Raw genomic sequence first — 16,081 nt, forward strand, 5'->3', positions numbered from 1 at the left:
AGACTAGCTATTAACTTGGAACGCCTTCATCTAGAAAAGCTGTGGATGGAGATCAGTGGTGAGGGTTTTACTCTCCTTCCCATAATTTATCATATTCCTAATGCTGTTAAATTCTTGAGGCAGGGTGCCGGGATGCATCCTTAACATAAACCCTAAATTAAATACAATTAGACTGCTGAACGGAGACTAGTCTCATGGATTTTCGAATTAATAGAGGGCTCCCCCTACTGGCATTGTGTCACATGCCAGAGGCAAATGCAGGTGAAAAAAACAAATGTTTCTGTGCTTTTCACCCATCTGTCCATTCATCTAAACTTTTATCATCTACTCCATGGGCAGTGCATCGCATAAGGCACTTCTGGCTAAGTGACATACAATCAATACACTGTGGTATAAAAAGGAAAAAACATATTTTCAAAAACCATGCAAAGGGTCTCATACTCTTATTTCAGAGAATCATGGGGTAGAAGACGTGTTTGTGTCCCCCCTCTCCATATATTTTTTTTTTTTTTTTGAGACAGGGTCTTGCTCTGCCAGCCAGGCTGGAGTCCAGTGGCACAGTCTTGGCTCACTGCAACTTCTGCCTCCTGGGTTCAAGCAATCCTCCTGCCTCAGCCTCCTGAGTAGCTGGGACTACAGGTGTGAGCCACCACCCTCGGCTAATTTTTGTACTTTTGGTAGAGACAGGGTTTCGTCATATTGACCAGGCTGGTCACAAACTCCTGGGCTCAAGTGATCCTCCTGCCTCAGCCTCCTGAGTAGCTGGGATTACAGGCGCACGCCACCATGCCCAGCTAAATTTTCTATTTTTGGCCAAGACGGGGTTTCACCATGTTGGACAGGCTGGTCTCAAACTCCTGGGGTCAAGTGATCCACCCGCCTCAGCCTCCCAAAGTGCTGGGATTACAGGTGTGAGCCACGGCACCCGACCCCTGCCCCTCCAAAATTTGTATGTTGAAACCTAATCCCCAATATGGTGACATTAAGAGGAGGGTGGGGCCTTTGAGAAATGATTACATCATGAGGGTTCCACCCTCACACATGGGATTGGTGCCCTTATAAAAGAGGCCTGAGGGAACTTGTGTGCCTCTTCTGCCACATGAGGACATGGCAAGAAGGCTCCATCTATGAAGAATGGGGTCCTCACCCGACACCAAACCTGGTGGGGCACTGATCTTAGACTTCCCAGCCTCCAGAACTCTGAGAAAGAAGTTTATGCTCTTTATAAACTACCCAGTCTAAGGCATTTTGTTAGAGCAGCCCAAAGGGACTAAGAGAGAAGAGATTAATTTAGTCGATGTCATTCTAATCCTTCAATTTCTCCAAGCAGTTATTCCATTTGAATAGATTGAACACTTGGAGTCACCTGGAACAGAAGAACCCAAACTCCAGTGCCTAAAAGGGTCGGAGAGGTAATGTAAATGAGTGAGAGAAGTCAAACAATAGAGACTGGTGGGGACTGTGGCAATCTAGAGAGCTGTAGGCCTAACTAACTGCATATATCCAAAAACTACTCAGCTCTAGTCACTTGCTGCCATGTAGTAATTCAGGTCTGTGTTACCCAATTTTCAGATTTTTCCCAAGAGAAGTTAGAAATCTGGGTGTAAAATTTCCGAATTTTGAAAACCGAGCCAGTCAAAATGTGTGTGTCAGCCACATCCGGCCCACAGACCAACAGTTTACAACCTCTGACCCAGCATACTCACCTTCTGCCTCTTCCACTTCTGGCAGATTCAAAGATTAGGAAGTTCTCACAATTTAGTATAAATACCGAATGATTCAAGTTCAACCTTCTAGGGCCACATAAAATCAGTGTCACCCTTATTCCCAAAGAACCTGAACTAAAACTAGAATTTTCAGTTTTAAAGAAAAGCATTCATTTATTATTATTTCTTAGAATAAAAAAAAATGTGTTGTGCACCTGACGTATGTGAGGCCCAGGGTAGGATTCAGCAGGAAAGGAAAAGGACATGATACCAACCCTCATGGTGCTTACAATCTGTAGAGAGGCTCTAAACTGAAAGAGAGACTCAATCTAAGAAAAACTCTAGTCCAGGCATGGTGACTCACACCAGTAATCCCAGCACTTTGGGAAGCTGAGGCAGGAGGATTGCTTGAGGCCAGGAATTCCAGTCTAGCCTTGGGCAACATAGCAAGTCTCCATCTCTATAAAAAATTTAAAAATTGGCTAGGCATGGTGGTGCATGCCTGTAGTCCCAGCTACTCAGGAGGCTAAGGCAGGAGGATCGCTTGAGCCCAGTAGTTCGAGGTTACAGTGAGCTATGATAGTGTCGCTGCACTCCATCCTGGGTGACAGAGTGAGACCCTGTCTTAAAAAAAGAAACACACAAAAACAAAACAAAAAAAAAAAGAAAGAAGAAAGAGTCTAAAAATGAAATGCTCAGTGAAGCAGTGGGCACGTGACACTCCGGAGGGTTCAGAAACGCACCCTACCCACACCCACCCCTAATAAGAAATGGTTTCAAGCCCCCACCTTGGTTGAATGTCTGATGAAGGAAGAACTAAATGATAAGCCTCTGCTTTAAGTCTTATACTGACCCCCCCAAAAAAGTAAAAAATTAAATTAATATAAAAATATTAAATCTCAAATTGACTTAAAAAAAGTAAAAAGAAATTAATACATAACCCCTGCTTGAGATGCTCCTCCCCATTCCCAAATAAAACAAACAACAAAACACAACAGTATTTCACAATATGTGGAGGCTGTTAATATATTTCACTTTGGGCCGCACCCCCATCCATTTCCTTCTCTGCTCTAAGAAAAAGGTAATAAAGAAGGTCAGAACATCCTCTCTATTTGTCAGAATGGTGGCCTGGACATTTCCTCAGAGGTTCAGCTGTAGGCAGGGCCATTCTCTAGCTTCCACCTCATTCACTAAGTGCAGCAGCAGTTTTAGGGTCCAGCATCACCTGAAGGAATGGTTTTCCCACCTTTCCATAGGCGCCACAGGCAGTTCAGGTAATACTGTTTGGGCAGTGCTTATCTGAAAGGGAGTGAAGAGTCTAGGGTCTCTTGAGGTTTGAAAATTGTGAATAAAAGAATTAAAGAATAATCTGACCCAGAAAAGTAAGGCAACCCCAAATTTGGTAGCTGTTAAAACAAGAGATCTCAAATCAGAAACAAACGGCACAATATTTGTTTTAGAACCTGTCTTTGGACTGATGTGAAGCTCAGTGTACACCCTGTTTGAAATGAAACCTACATTTGTCTGCCTCTGGAGTTGCAGCACTTCTCCCATTCTCCATGATTTCTCTAATAGCAATCAATAGCGGTTTAATAATTTCATTTGCAAACTCTCTCAGTATTCTGGGATGGAAATCCCTTCAGGTATGAAACTAGAACTATTTTTAGAAAAGTGTGGTTCAATGTCTTGAGGGTCAGTTGTCTCTAAACTCCACCGTTTCTGGGATAAAGGTCATTGTTCTTGATGAAAAATAAGATGTATCTTAGATTTTAGTCACAGAGCATCTGCAATCAGAAGAAAGCCCTGTCGAGTAGGACTTCTCTTACAGTTTGAGACTGATCTACCTGCCATATTGGTTACCTACATATAGAGTTTCTACATCAGTTAACTATATGCAGGCAGGGAACAGGAACAAGACTAAATTTATCCCTGAAGGATTTAAGAGTAAAACTGGAAAAGCAGGCAACAAGGCTTCGAAACATCCCTCGTAAAGGGAAAGCCCATTGAAGTGAGCCACTGAGAGCGAAGAAAGGAACAAACTCAAAATACTGGACAAGATCGAAAAGTAAAACCATCAGACAAAACTGGAGAACTAAGTGGCCTGGAAGAACTGCTTATGATTAAACATCAAGGGTCTATAGTCAAAACTTTCTGATTAATATTTCTTCCTCAATATTTTTCTGGCCACATTACTACCATTTTATCTGGTGGTGACCAGCAATTTCTTTGGTCTCAGGATATTTCACTTCTTTCATTCCTCTATTGAAACATGGAACTTTTACAACATGGAGTTTTACAATCATCTGACTTACTGATCCAGAACATAAATATATGGATCTGAAGGAGTGTAAAGCCAGGTCATTCAATGTTCATGGCACACTACAGACCTTACAATAAGATGCTGGGGCCCTTCTCAGCAAACATCTCCAAAGTAGGGACACAAGCCCAAAGTCACAAGGCCAAGCTGATTTCACCAATCTCTCCTGGAACACTCCTCAGCCAGTTATTCCCTGTCATGTAGTTTAATGAGGAGATAAAACCTGGCCCAACATTGATGGTGAGAAGAGGTTGTTCTCTTCCTTATACAGGTCTTTTCTGAGAAAGTCATTGTGGCGTTAGGCTGCAGACATCCATGCCCCAGTTCCCCTGATGTCCAGCCACAATAAAACCTTTGGAGATTCTGTAGCTGCACCAATTTTCATCTTCTTTTAAGTTACCCCAGGGCTCCAAACAGCCATTGCTACTGAAAATGTGGCTCTGTCCCTGGCAACGTAACACAGTCAACTAAAGAACAATAGGTACAATTCATCCAAATATATTATAGGGCAAATCACAGCAGCATCAAACAGCCCTAAACCTGGGAGCGTTACACACAAAATTTCGTCAAGGTGAATGCCTTTCTCTCAGTAAAAATAAGAAAAACACATGCATCATAAAACACCTATTACCAAGTCACTCTGCCATTAGAACTGCCTAAAACATAGATCAGATCACACCTTACATCTGCTTGAAGGCTTTCTGTGGCTCTCTAGCCTGTTAAGCACAGCACTCAAGGACTTGCACAATCATGCCCTAACTTCCTCTTCTTACCTGCTGGTTAGCCACTGCACACCACTCACCTCCCACTGCTCCAGTCAAGTCATTTCCATATCTGAATGGTCACCAGTCAACTGTGCTCAGAGATGTCAACTACATTGATTCTGCATATAGTACAACAAAAACTAATTGGCCAAGCCTCCAGATGATATTAATTCCCTGATCCATTGATTCCATACCTTGAGAGTTTTGATTTGTTTTCTATTAGAAGTACATATCACAAAGGAACAGGAAAATTCAGATTCATACTAAAGATGAATGAAGGGATGCTTATTTGGCTCCATGAAGAAGTGCTTTAAATAGCAAACTCCCTTAGTGCTTTTTAAATGGGATTAGGTTTGCAAAAGAAAGCTTATGTATAAAAATTGTAAGTAGATATCCAGTTCTGCCAATGATACTTACCATCAATATGGCATGCAAGTGTTTAATAAATTAGCATTTGTCTCCACTAAATCATTTCATGGGAACAAGTATATATGCCAATGTCAATAAAGAATGAAGAAGAGGAAGGATGAAGAGGTGGGAGAAGCATTTTATAATTTGTCAAGACATTAAAAATCTCATCTCATGTTTATTTCACCATTATATTTAAAACGCTGAAAGTTACTCTATGGTGCTCTTCGATTTGTGCTGTTTTATCCATACTTTCCCCCATTTGGTCTTTAAGCAGAGACTCACCGTGATGACCACTGACCATGCTGATCTGTGCTCAGATGCTGCATGAAGGATAAAGTCTGTGACCATGAAGCACAGCAGGATGACTGATTCTCACAGATTAAGGCCAGGACCTTGGCTTTCTATCATTAGTTTTCTGCAGACTGCGAGCCAAGAGATGGCATGTTCATGGAGACTGAAGAGGCCAGGGTTTTACACCATAAAAGTATACAAACATGTCAGTGTAGACAAGCAGGAGGTTATAAGAGAAAATACTAATGGATCTAAAGTAAATGGTTTACATGGTTTATCTGACAGAGGAGTTAAAATTATCAGAAGACTACTCTGAAATTAGTTTTAACAATTCTAGAAAATAAAACTGAAACAAACATATTTTATCATTAACTCAGCACAAGATATTATGAAACACATGTACATTGTTTTTAACACTTATTATTTTCAAGCACTTGGCCAAATGTACCAGAAAAGGTATATCAAAATAATAGTACACATTGGTCATTTCAAAAGGCAAAAATTATAAAATATGTAAGTTGTAGACTAGAAGTGATATTAACTTTGATCAAAAACCTTTGCTTGCTAAAAAATAAAGTCATAGTTCCACATATTGTCAAAATCTGTATCAGCTCTGAGTTTAAGAACAACAATAACGTTTTGAGAGCCCTTAAAATGATCTTGGGACTATTAGATATATTCCTATTAGCCATGTTTTAAAAGCATCAATTTTGTGCATGAGAGTCTTGCTCCAGACTCACTCACAGGTCCACTTGTAATTAGTTTACCTCACTTAAACTGAATCTTATATGAGAAAAAAACTTGGCTAATAACAGTAAAGTTAAACATTGAGTTAAACATGTTTTGAATTTCCTTAAACTAGTATAAATGGTTATTGAAAATGGATTTGGCTTTCTATGAGTATGTTCAAATTTCAAGTATCTGACACTGCCCATGAGAATTCTGCCTCAGGCAATTTTTTTTCACTGCTCTGGTATGTATAACCAAGGTACAGTATATTTTTATAGTTACTAATACAATATAAGAAAAAAAGGTGTAGGCCGGGCGCGGTGGCTCAAGCCTGTAATCCCAGCACTTTGGGAGGCCGAGGCGGGCGGATCACAAGGTCAGGAGATCGAGACCACAGTGAAACCCCGTCTCTACTAAAAATACAAAAAATTAGCCGGGCGCGGTGGCGGGCGCCTGTAGTCCTAGCTACTCAGGAGGCTGAGGCAGGAGAATGGCGTGAACCCAGGAGGCGGAGCTTGCAGTGAGCCGAGATCGCACCACTGCACTCCAGCCTGGGCAACAGCGTGAGACTCCGTCTCAAAAAAAAAAAAAAAAAGAAAAAAAGGTGTTGAGATGCTCACACTCGCTAAGTATTCCTTCCTTTGGCAGGTATTGGCTTGTTGTTTTTTGTTGGCACATACATGTGACATGACTGTAACACGTGCTTAGCAACTAGCAACCAGACAAGTTATTATGAGTGACTATTAAAAATCACACCCATTACTTTATAGTTCCATATTCCCCACACAATGCTTTATCACAACATTTAAGTTCCTCAACTGAAAACCATGGGGAAGACAAAATGGAAACAATTTATCAGTGACAAACAGCGTGCGGATTAAATCTTTGTAAAAATAAGTCACCAGCCTAAGTTTTTGTAGTCCCAATACCTACCACAGTGCTTGCATATAGAAGTCATTTAATAAACAAAAAGCATTTAACAAACTACAAAACACTGCTGAAAGAAATCATAGATGACACAAACAAATGGAAACACATCCCATGATCATGGATGGGTAGAATCAATATTGTGAAAATGACCATACTGACAAAAGCAATCTACAAATTCAATGAAATTCCCATCAAAATACCACCACCATTCTTCACAGAATTAGAAAAAACAATCCTAAAATTCATATGGAATCAAAAGAAAGTTCACATAGCCAAAAAAAAAAAAAAAAAAAGACTACGCAAAAAGAACAAATCTGGAGGCATCACATTACCTGATTTCAAACTACACTGTAATGCCATAGTCACCAAACAGCATGGTACTGGTATAAAAAGAGGCACATAGACCAACTGAACAGAATAGACAACCCAGAAATAAAGCCAAACACTTACAGCCCACTGATCTTCAATAAAGCAAACAAAAACATAAAGTGGAGAAAGACACCCTATTTAACAAATGGTGCTGGGATAATTGGCAAGCCACATGTAGAAGAATGAAACTGGATCCCCATCTATCACCTTATACAAAAATCAACTCAAGGTGGATCAAGGACTTAAATTTAAGACCTGAAACTATAAAAATTCTAGAAGATATCATTGGAAAAACCCTTCTAGACATTGACTTAGGCAAGGATTTCATGACCAAGAACCCAAAAGCAAATGCAATAAAAACAAAAATAAATAGCTAGGACTTCATTCATTAAACTAAACTCTTCTGCATGGCAAAAGGAACATCAGCAGAGTAAACAGACAACCCACAGAATGGGAGAAAATCTTCACAATCTATGCATCTGACAGAGGACTAATATCCAGAACCTATAATGAACTCAAACAAATTAGCAAGAAAAAAACAAATAATCCCATCAAAAAGTGGGCTAAGGATATGAATAGACAATTCTCAAAAGACATATGCAAATGGCCAACAAACACATGAAAAAATGCTCAGCATCACTAATGATCAGGGAAATGCAAACCAAAACCACAATGCCATACCACCTTACTCCTGCAAGAATGGCAGTAATTAAAAAATCAAAAAATAATAGATGTTGGCATGGATGCAGTGAACACGGAACACTCATACACTGCTGGTGGGAATGTAAACTAGTACAGCCACTATGGAAAACAGTGTGGCAATTCCTTAAAGAACCAAAAGTAGAATTACTATTTGTTCTGGCAATCACTACTGGGTGTTTTCACAGAGGAAAAGAAGTCATTATACAAAAAAGATACTTGCACATGCAAGTTTATAGCAGCACAATTCGCAATTGCAAAAGCGTCGACCCAACCCAAATGCCCATCAATCAATAAGTGGAGAAAGAAACTGTGAGAGAGAGAGAGATATATATATATATAAATACATATATATATGGCATATATATACATATATATATGATGGAATACTACTCAGTCATAAAAAGGAACGAATTAATGGCATTTATAGCAACTTGGATGAGACTGGAGACTATTATTCTAAGTGATGTAACTCAGGAATGGAAAACCAACATCCTGTGTTCTCACTCATAAGAGGGAGCTAAGCTACTAGGATGCAAAGGCATAAGAATGATACAATGGACTTCGGGGACTCAGGGGAAAAGGATGGGAAGGGGGTAAGGGATAAAATACTACAAATTGTGTGCAGAGTATACTGCTCAAGTGATGGGTGCACCAAAATCTCACAAATCACCACTAAAGAACTTACTCATGTAACCAAACATCACCTGTTCCCCAATAACCTATGGAAATAAAAATTAAATAATTAAATAAAATAAAAATAAATGAAAAGTCAAATCATACAAGCACCTTCAGTTCTTTATACTTTCTTAAGAAATAACTTAATAGACCACTTTTATCTGGAATACATGTATCTGCATCTAAACAAGAGTAGATGCAGGTGAACAAGTTGATTATGTCAGTGTTTTTAAATAGAAAGAACCAAAAAAGGATGACATCTTTATAACAAGGCTGCTTACCTTACAAACAGAAAGAATATTAATATTTATCATCTTCTTGATCACCTGCAAAAAAATTGAGAATTTTATATATACTTGATGATGAAAGTGACCCTATTAAATATCTACTTAGGCAATCTAGAGAAGCAATCTAGAGAAGCATTAAACATTTCTCCAAATATTGCAGAGATTTTGGAAAAATGACAAGAGCTGGGGTAGAGAGGCAGATTTTATTTTACTCTCAGTGTTATATTTTCCTAACTAAGGTGATAAGTGATGCTAACATGCAGAATCCAAAGTATATGTGCAAGTAAAATCTGGAAGTAAAAAGACACATTAAATCTAAAATAAATAGAATACTTTGCAATCTCCTTTCTGCTAGCATGGAGCATAGAAATCACTGAACCTAGGATTTTCAATAATTTTAAAATTTTTACATAGTCCTTCAATGATATGCTTTTCTCGTTTTCAGTAAAGGATTATGCATGCATCAAGGATGTCACTTTCATTTTGGTAGAGCTGGTTTCCCTGAATCAATCATGGTGCTGTATATTAACATATTTGCAATTTTTAAGTTGATGTTTAGAGTCCTAAAACTTAAAACAGAGCTATTTTGATATAACACAAACAAAAATAAGAGTAACAACAAAACTAGAGCTATTATTTGAATCTAGCACTGTATAAGTGAGGTGATAAATATTTTCTCATTCCATCCTTCTAATATCCCTATGAAGCTGCCCATTTTATGAGCAAGGAAACTGAGACTAAGCATGGCTAGACCCATACCCAGGGAACTCGGGTAGTAAGCAGAAAAGCCAGGGTGTGAACCACAGGCAGCTGGACTCCAGTGTCATAGTGTGAATTGTTATACCAATACCTGCATGCATTCTTTTTGTTACCATGATATACAAAGAAAGACTTACATTGTCCAAGTCAGGAACATCCAAAAAGTATTCAGGATACTCATATGACATTCCCACGTTGTTCACTGAAATAGAACAAGATCATTAGCTGAGTAACATATGTATATTTAAAGATGTATTAATGACATTAAAGATATCAAGACTAATATGATATATATAATGTTATAAAATACTGTTTATGGCTAGAGTAACCTTTTCCACACCTTTCTATCCAAAATCTATCCTTAAAAGTCCAACTCAAACGTCTCTTCCTTCATTAAACCTTCCTGTACTTACCTTACCATCCAGCAACTGACAGAACTTATACTTGCCTCTCACTTTCCATAGCCCTTTGGGATTTGTATATTCTGCATCTATCATACTGTTATTTGGAGATATTACTTAACTCTTCTCTAGACCTTAAATTTTCAGAGTGTAGTAGAACGAGTGAAAAAGTACCATTGTCCAGGATACTGGAAACTTGAGTTCTAGTTATAACAGTTTTCAGAAAACATGTGATGTACAATATGCATCACATTTTGTTCTGCTCCAGAATGAGAGCTCATTTAATAATTCAACAAATATGTGCCACACACTTTTGAGTAAGACATGTGCTAGGAACTTTAAAAAGTGGGGGGGAAAATGTTGGCATCACAGAGCATACAATCTAGTAGGAAAAGAAAGAAAGAAACAATTATTTCATGACAGAGCAGAGTGCCATGGGAGCCTTTTCTGCAGAGCCTGCCTTCAACTGGAAAGTGAGGGAAGGCTTCTTTCTGGTGGCCAAGGGAGTGGGTCACACTAAATGTCTCCAATAAACCATCTGTCAAAAGTTGAGGTCATGTCTTAATTTTTCTTTTACCGCACCCCCTTACCTTCCCAATCACCTAAAGTTGGGGCTATAAGACAATTCACAACATATGAATAAACTTATATATATGTAGATGCAATATTTTAATACTTGAATATCCTATGGTTTTCCCTAGACCTGGAAAGACAAAGACAATCCCAGAATAAGGAACATTTGCAGGTATCAATCAATAAATAAAATATCTTAGAATTTATTTTAGCTAAATAAATAACTCATGAGATAGATGATCTATCTATCTGCCTATCTACACTTAATCATCACAACAACCCTATTAGGTAGTTCCTGTTATTATTTTCCTCTGACATGTTAGGAAACTGAAGTTCACAGCAGTTAAATAAATTGCCCAAGGTGATAGAGCAAAGTAGGCCAGGATTCAAACTCAGGAAATTTGGCTTCAGAGACTAGGCTTTTAACCACTCTGTTAAAATCTTCATACACCTTTATGCAGTATTCAATTCAGAAAACAAAAAACAAAAAACTGAATAATAAGCAAAAATCTCATAGCAATGCTTAATAAAATTATGAAGTATTTAAAAAAGAGAAGTTTCAGTTGCAAGCAGATGATGACATTATGATCAGTCTGTTACAGCTTATAAGGAAATATGCCAGATAAACCTGATAGTAGTAACAATAACTTTTCAATAGTCTAACAAAACTAATAGTTTCAAAGGAACTCAGTAAGGGTTTCATATTTAATTATAAGCCAATCACTTGAGGCTGTAAGTCGCAAGATTTTACAACAATCCCACTGAAACCTGTCAGAAAATATGTAAGCAAAAGACAATGACAAAGCAAACTTTATTAAATTAGGATTCATACTCATCTGAATAGGGATAGTATCTAAACATAATTAATAACAGAAGGTCCAAATCCATTTTTATTTTATTCAGTAGGTTCTCCACCCACCAGGCGCCCCAAGATTCAATTCTATAAAAGATCTGTTAACAATTAGGCCAAAACTAGTTGAAGGTAAGGCTTCATGTTCACTTGACTTTGCTTTAACCACTTACAGAATTACAAAGGATGAATAATTTACAATACAACTAAAAGAAATAGCAAAACCCAAAATATCTGCTAAAATATTGCACATAAACAAAATATTCTTTACATCAGTTTAAGATAACAGAATCTTCCAGGAAAGGCTTTGCCAAGTTGTAATATTCATCAGAATTTTAAAAAATTTCATGACATACAGTAAACTATCTCCCTTCACTCTCCATATCAAGAAAACTTTCTTTAGATTTCCCTCTAACCTATGGGAATATTAATGCTATATTTCAAAATGCAAAGGAAAATTGAACAATGTAATTATAAATCTTTTAAAATCCAGATTTCATTTTTTTAAAAAAAAATCTATGAACTTTGCAAGCAGCACAGTTGACTTTGTAATCTTAACATGTACTATAAGTACAAAGTTAAGCAAAGGAAGTCCCTGAATAACTAAGCAAGAAGAGAAGTGTTATTCTGGTTATGGCTGTATTAACAATAGAGAGTCGCTGGGCGTGGTGGCTCATGCCTGTAATCCCAGCACTTTGGGAGACCGAGGCGGGCAGATCACGAGGTCAGGAGATCTAGACCATCCTGGCTAACATGGTCTAGACGGGTGAAACCCCGACTCTACTAAAAATACAAAAAATTAGCCAGGCGTGGTGGCACATGCCTGTAGTCCCAGCTACTTGGGAGGCTGAGGCAGGAGAATTGCTTGAACCCAGGAGATGAAGGTTGCAGCGAGCCGAGATCACGCCACTGCATTCCAGCCTGGGTGACAGAGTGGGACTCTGTCTCAAAAAAAAAAAAAAAAAAAAAAATCCAAAAAAAAATAGAGTCTTCAGCTGTGTCTCTGATAATTGAGCAAAGGAAAGCTATCAAAGCTATCTATGCAAACAATGAAAATGTGAACATCTATTTAACATAGCTCTATAAGAAAACATATTCAACCAAAAAGCGTCTGCACAGCAAAGGAAATAATCAACAGAGTGAAGAGACAACCTGTTGAATGGGAGAATATATTTGCAAACTATCCATCTGACAAGGGACTAATATCTAGAATATACGAAGAACTCAAACAACTGAACAGTTTAAAAATCAAGTAAACTTATTAAAAAGTGGGCCGAGGATATGGATAGATATTTCTCAAAAGAAGACATACCAATGGCCAGCAGATAAATGAAAAAATGCTCAACATCACCAATCATCACAGAAATCCAAATCCAAATGACAATGAGGTATCATCTTACCCCAGTTAGAGTAGCTGTTATTAAAAAGTCAAAAAATAACAGATGCTGGCAAGGATGCAGAGAAAGCGGAATTCTTATCCACTGTTGGTGGGAATGTAAATTAGTATAGCCACTATGGAAAACAGTATGGAGGTTTCTCAAAATATTAAAAATAGAGGGCCGGGCGCGGTGGCTCAAGCCTGTAATCCCAGCACTTTGGGAGGCCGAGACGGGCGGATCACGAGGTCAGGAGATCGAGACCATCCTGGCTAACACCGTGAAACCCCGTCTCTACTAAAAATACAAAAAACTAGCCGGGCGAGGTGGCGGGCGCCTGTAGTCCCAGCTACTCCGGGGGCTGAGGCAGGAGAATGGCGTAAACCCGGGAGGCGGAGCTTGCAGTGAGCTGAGATCCGGCCACTGCACTCCAGCCCGGGCTACAGAGCAAGACTCCGTCTCAAAAAAAAAAAAATAATAAATAAAAAATAAAAATAAAAATAAAAATAAAAATAGAACTATCATATGATCCAACAATCCCACTACTAGTATTTATCCAATGGAAAATAAATCAGTATATCAAATAGATACCTGCACCCCCATGTTTATTGCAGCACCATTCACAACAGCAAAGATAAGGAATTGACTTAAGTGTCCATCAACAAATAAATGGATAAAGAAAAATGTGGTATATATACACAATAAAATACTATTTGGCCACAAAAAGAATAAAATCCTGTAATTTATAGCAACATGGATGGAACTGGAGGTCACTGTGTTAAGTGAGATAAGCCAGGCACAGAAAGACAAATATTGCATGTTCTCATTCATATGTGGGAGCTAAAAAAAGTTGGTCTCATGGAGGTAGAGTAGAATAATAGATAGCAGAAGGTGGGGCAGGTGTGTTTGGGTAGGTGAGGGATGAAGAGAGGATGGTTAGTGGGTACATATAGTTAGATAGAAGGAATAAGTTTTAATGTTCAATAGCAGAGTAGGGTGACTATAGTTAACAACAATATATTGTATATTTCAAAATGGCAAGAAGAGAGGACTTCTAATGTTCCCAACATGTAGAAACGATACTCAAAGTGATAAATACTTCAGCCACCCTGACATGGTATTACACATTCTCTGCATGTAATAAAATATCACATGTACCCTATAAATATGTAGAAATAGTATGTATCAGTTAAAAAAAAGAGAAAACCTGTTCAACACTGAGAACTTTAGTCCAAAAAAATAAATAGTATCGTGGAGAAGGGCTATGCTTTTATAAAAAAAGTACACACAATGAAACAACGTTAAAGCCAGAAAGGCTGTTAAGAGCGCTGAGTCCAATTTTATGAGGTGAAGTACACACCAAGGTCACAATGGCAATTTGTCCTATTCTAGGGATTAGGACTCCTACATTCCCTCCTGCACTATTAGTTCCACCTTTTGCTTGTGGAATGAATGATATGCATGATCTCCCTACCACAGGTAATCACTTCAGAATGCTCTTATTTAGGAGTAAAAAGAAAAACTGTTGCTCTCAAATACTTATTTCCATAAAATGCAGAACAGTGCGAATCTTTTGGAAAAAGCAAACCCACTGCAATTTTATTTTGAGACATCAGGTGGCAGCAATAACCAAACAGCAGGCAAAAAGCTTTCAGGGAATTGCAAAAGGAAGAGAAAGAACAGGCTTTGAGTAGGAGTGAAGGATGGAAATACTCCCATTATAATTTAATCTCATTAAGAATGGGTTCACGCAATGCCATCTTTACATATTACAGGATTCATTATAGGATTCGCCAAACCAAACAATGGCACATGTTGCTCCAACATTATTCAGATAGTTGAAAATCCCTTCTAAATGGTTGCGTCTTAAATTAGCATTATACATGTTTATTAGTGAGTTTTCTTGAATTCTTCAAGTGAGGCGCCAGAGACAGATTTAAACATTTTTTTCAGTGACCCGAAAAACCTTTTTATTGTGTAACAACACATGATGCCTCTCAGGAAACAATAGATAGCTATGTCATCACGGAATTCCCACCACCATCCCAGTCACTGTAGGGTGTTGGACAGCAACAAAATCTTTCCCATTGGTTTCTGACTAGAGGTCTAAGACTGGGAAGAGTTCAACAGAAGAGATGAGGCAGGCAGAGAACAGAGGTGAAAACAGACTAAGAATAACACCAAAGGAAGTGGAAAGAAAAGGTGGTGGAGGGCAGAGGAGCCATCCTCTTAAGAGTCGATCCTTGCAAAGAAGAACTGACAGAGGCCATGCTTAGCTACGCTCTCCTCGGCCCCCATCCAGAACCTCAAAAAACACTAATATCATTGTGTGTTGCATTTTAAAGACACAGGAAATCCACGGAGTAATTCTGAATTTTATGTGTGTGTATATATATATACACACACACATACATACACACACACATACACACACACACACATACACACACACACACACATATATAATTTCTAAATTATACTGCTTTAAAAATCATTTCCAAATTTCACATTCTTAAAAAAAAGAATATTTACAAGATTTCTGTTTCTTCTAAGTTCGTTTGCTGCTGATCTCACTGAACTTACAATCCTTTCTCAAAGCCAGCTGCTATAGAGATATAATGATGTCATCAGAAAATTAGATTTTTGGTATCTGGGTTGGGCGTGAGAGAGGAGCAAACAATAAATTACTAGAAATTAAAAATCCATTTGAACAAACAATTCTAACAGATACAGGTAGCCCTCTACAGATCACCTTCAACCTGCTTCTTTTTCCAGATTAATCGGAGATATAGGAAATTAAGGTGGTTTACAAATATGTTGCCTAATGGCCGGGCTTCCCAACATACATCAAATAATGCAAAGTATCCCCTCCTGTTTCCTTCTCATTGTATCAAAGCAGAAAGTTTATATTTCAGTAACATTTGTGGTTATAAATGCTAAT

The 16,081-nt window shown here is 38.2% G+C and overlaps 1 protein-coding gene across 2 annotated transcripts in view; it reads right to left on the bottom strand.

Moving 5' to 3' along the window:
* LOC105471607 (hydroxysteroid 17-beta dehydrogenase 12) overlaps positions 1-16,081 on the bottom strand; it is a 168,668-nt gene that overhangs the window by 29,400 nt on the left and 123,187 nt on the right. For both annotated transcript variants that reach the window (XM_011724155.3, XM_011724156.2), the window contains exons 5-6: positions 10,078-10,142; positions 9,176-9,220 (exon numbers count right to left, since the gene is read on the bottom strand). In XM_011724155.3, the coding sequence (XP_011722457.2) occupies positions 9,176-9,220; positions 10,078-10,142 (110 nt within the window). The remainder of the gene's footprint in view (positions 1-9,175; positions 9,221-10,077; positions 10,143-16,081) is intronic.

The sequence above is a fragment of the Macaca nemestrina genome, chromosome 12 (genome assembly GCF_043159975.1).
Source record: "Macaca nemestrina isolate mMacNem1 chromosome 12, mMacNem.hap1, whole genome shotgun sequence".
NCBI lineage: Eukaryota > Metazoa > Chordata > Mammalia > Primates > Cercopithecidae > Macaca > Macaca nemestrina.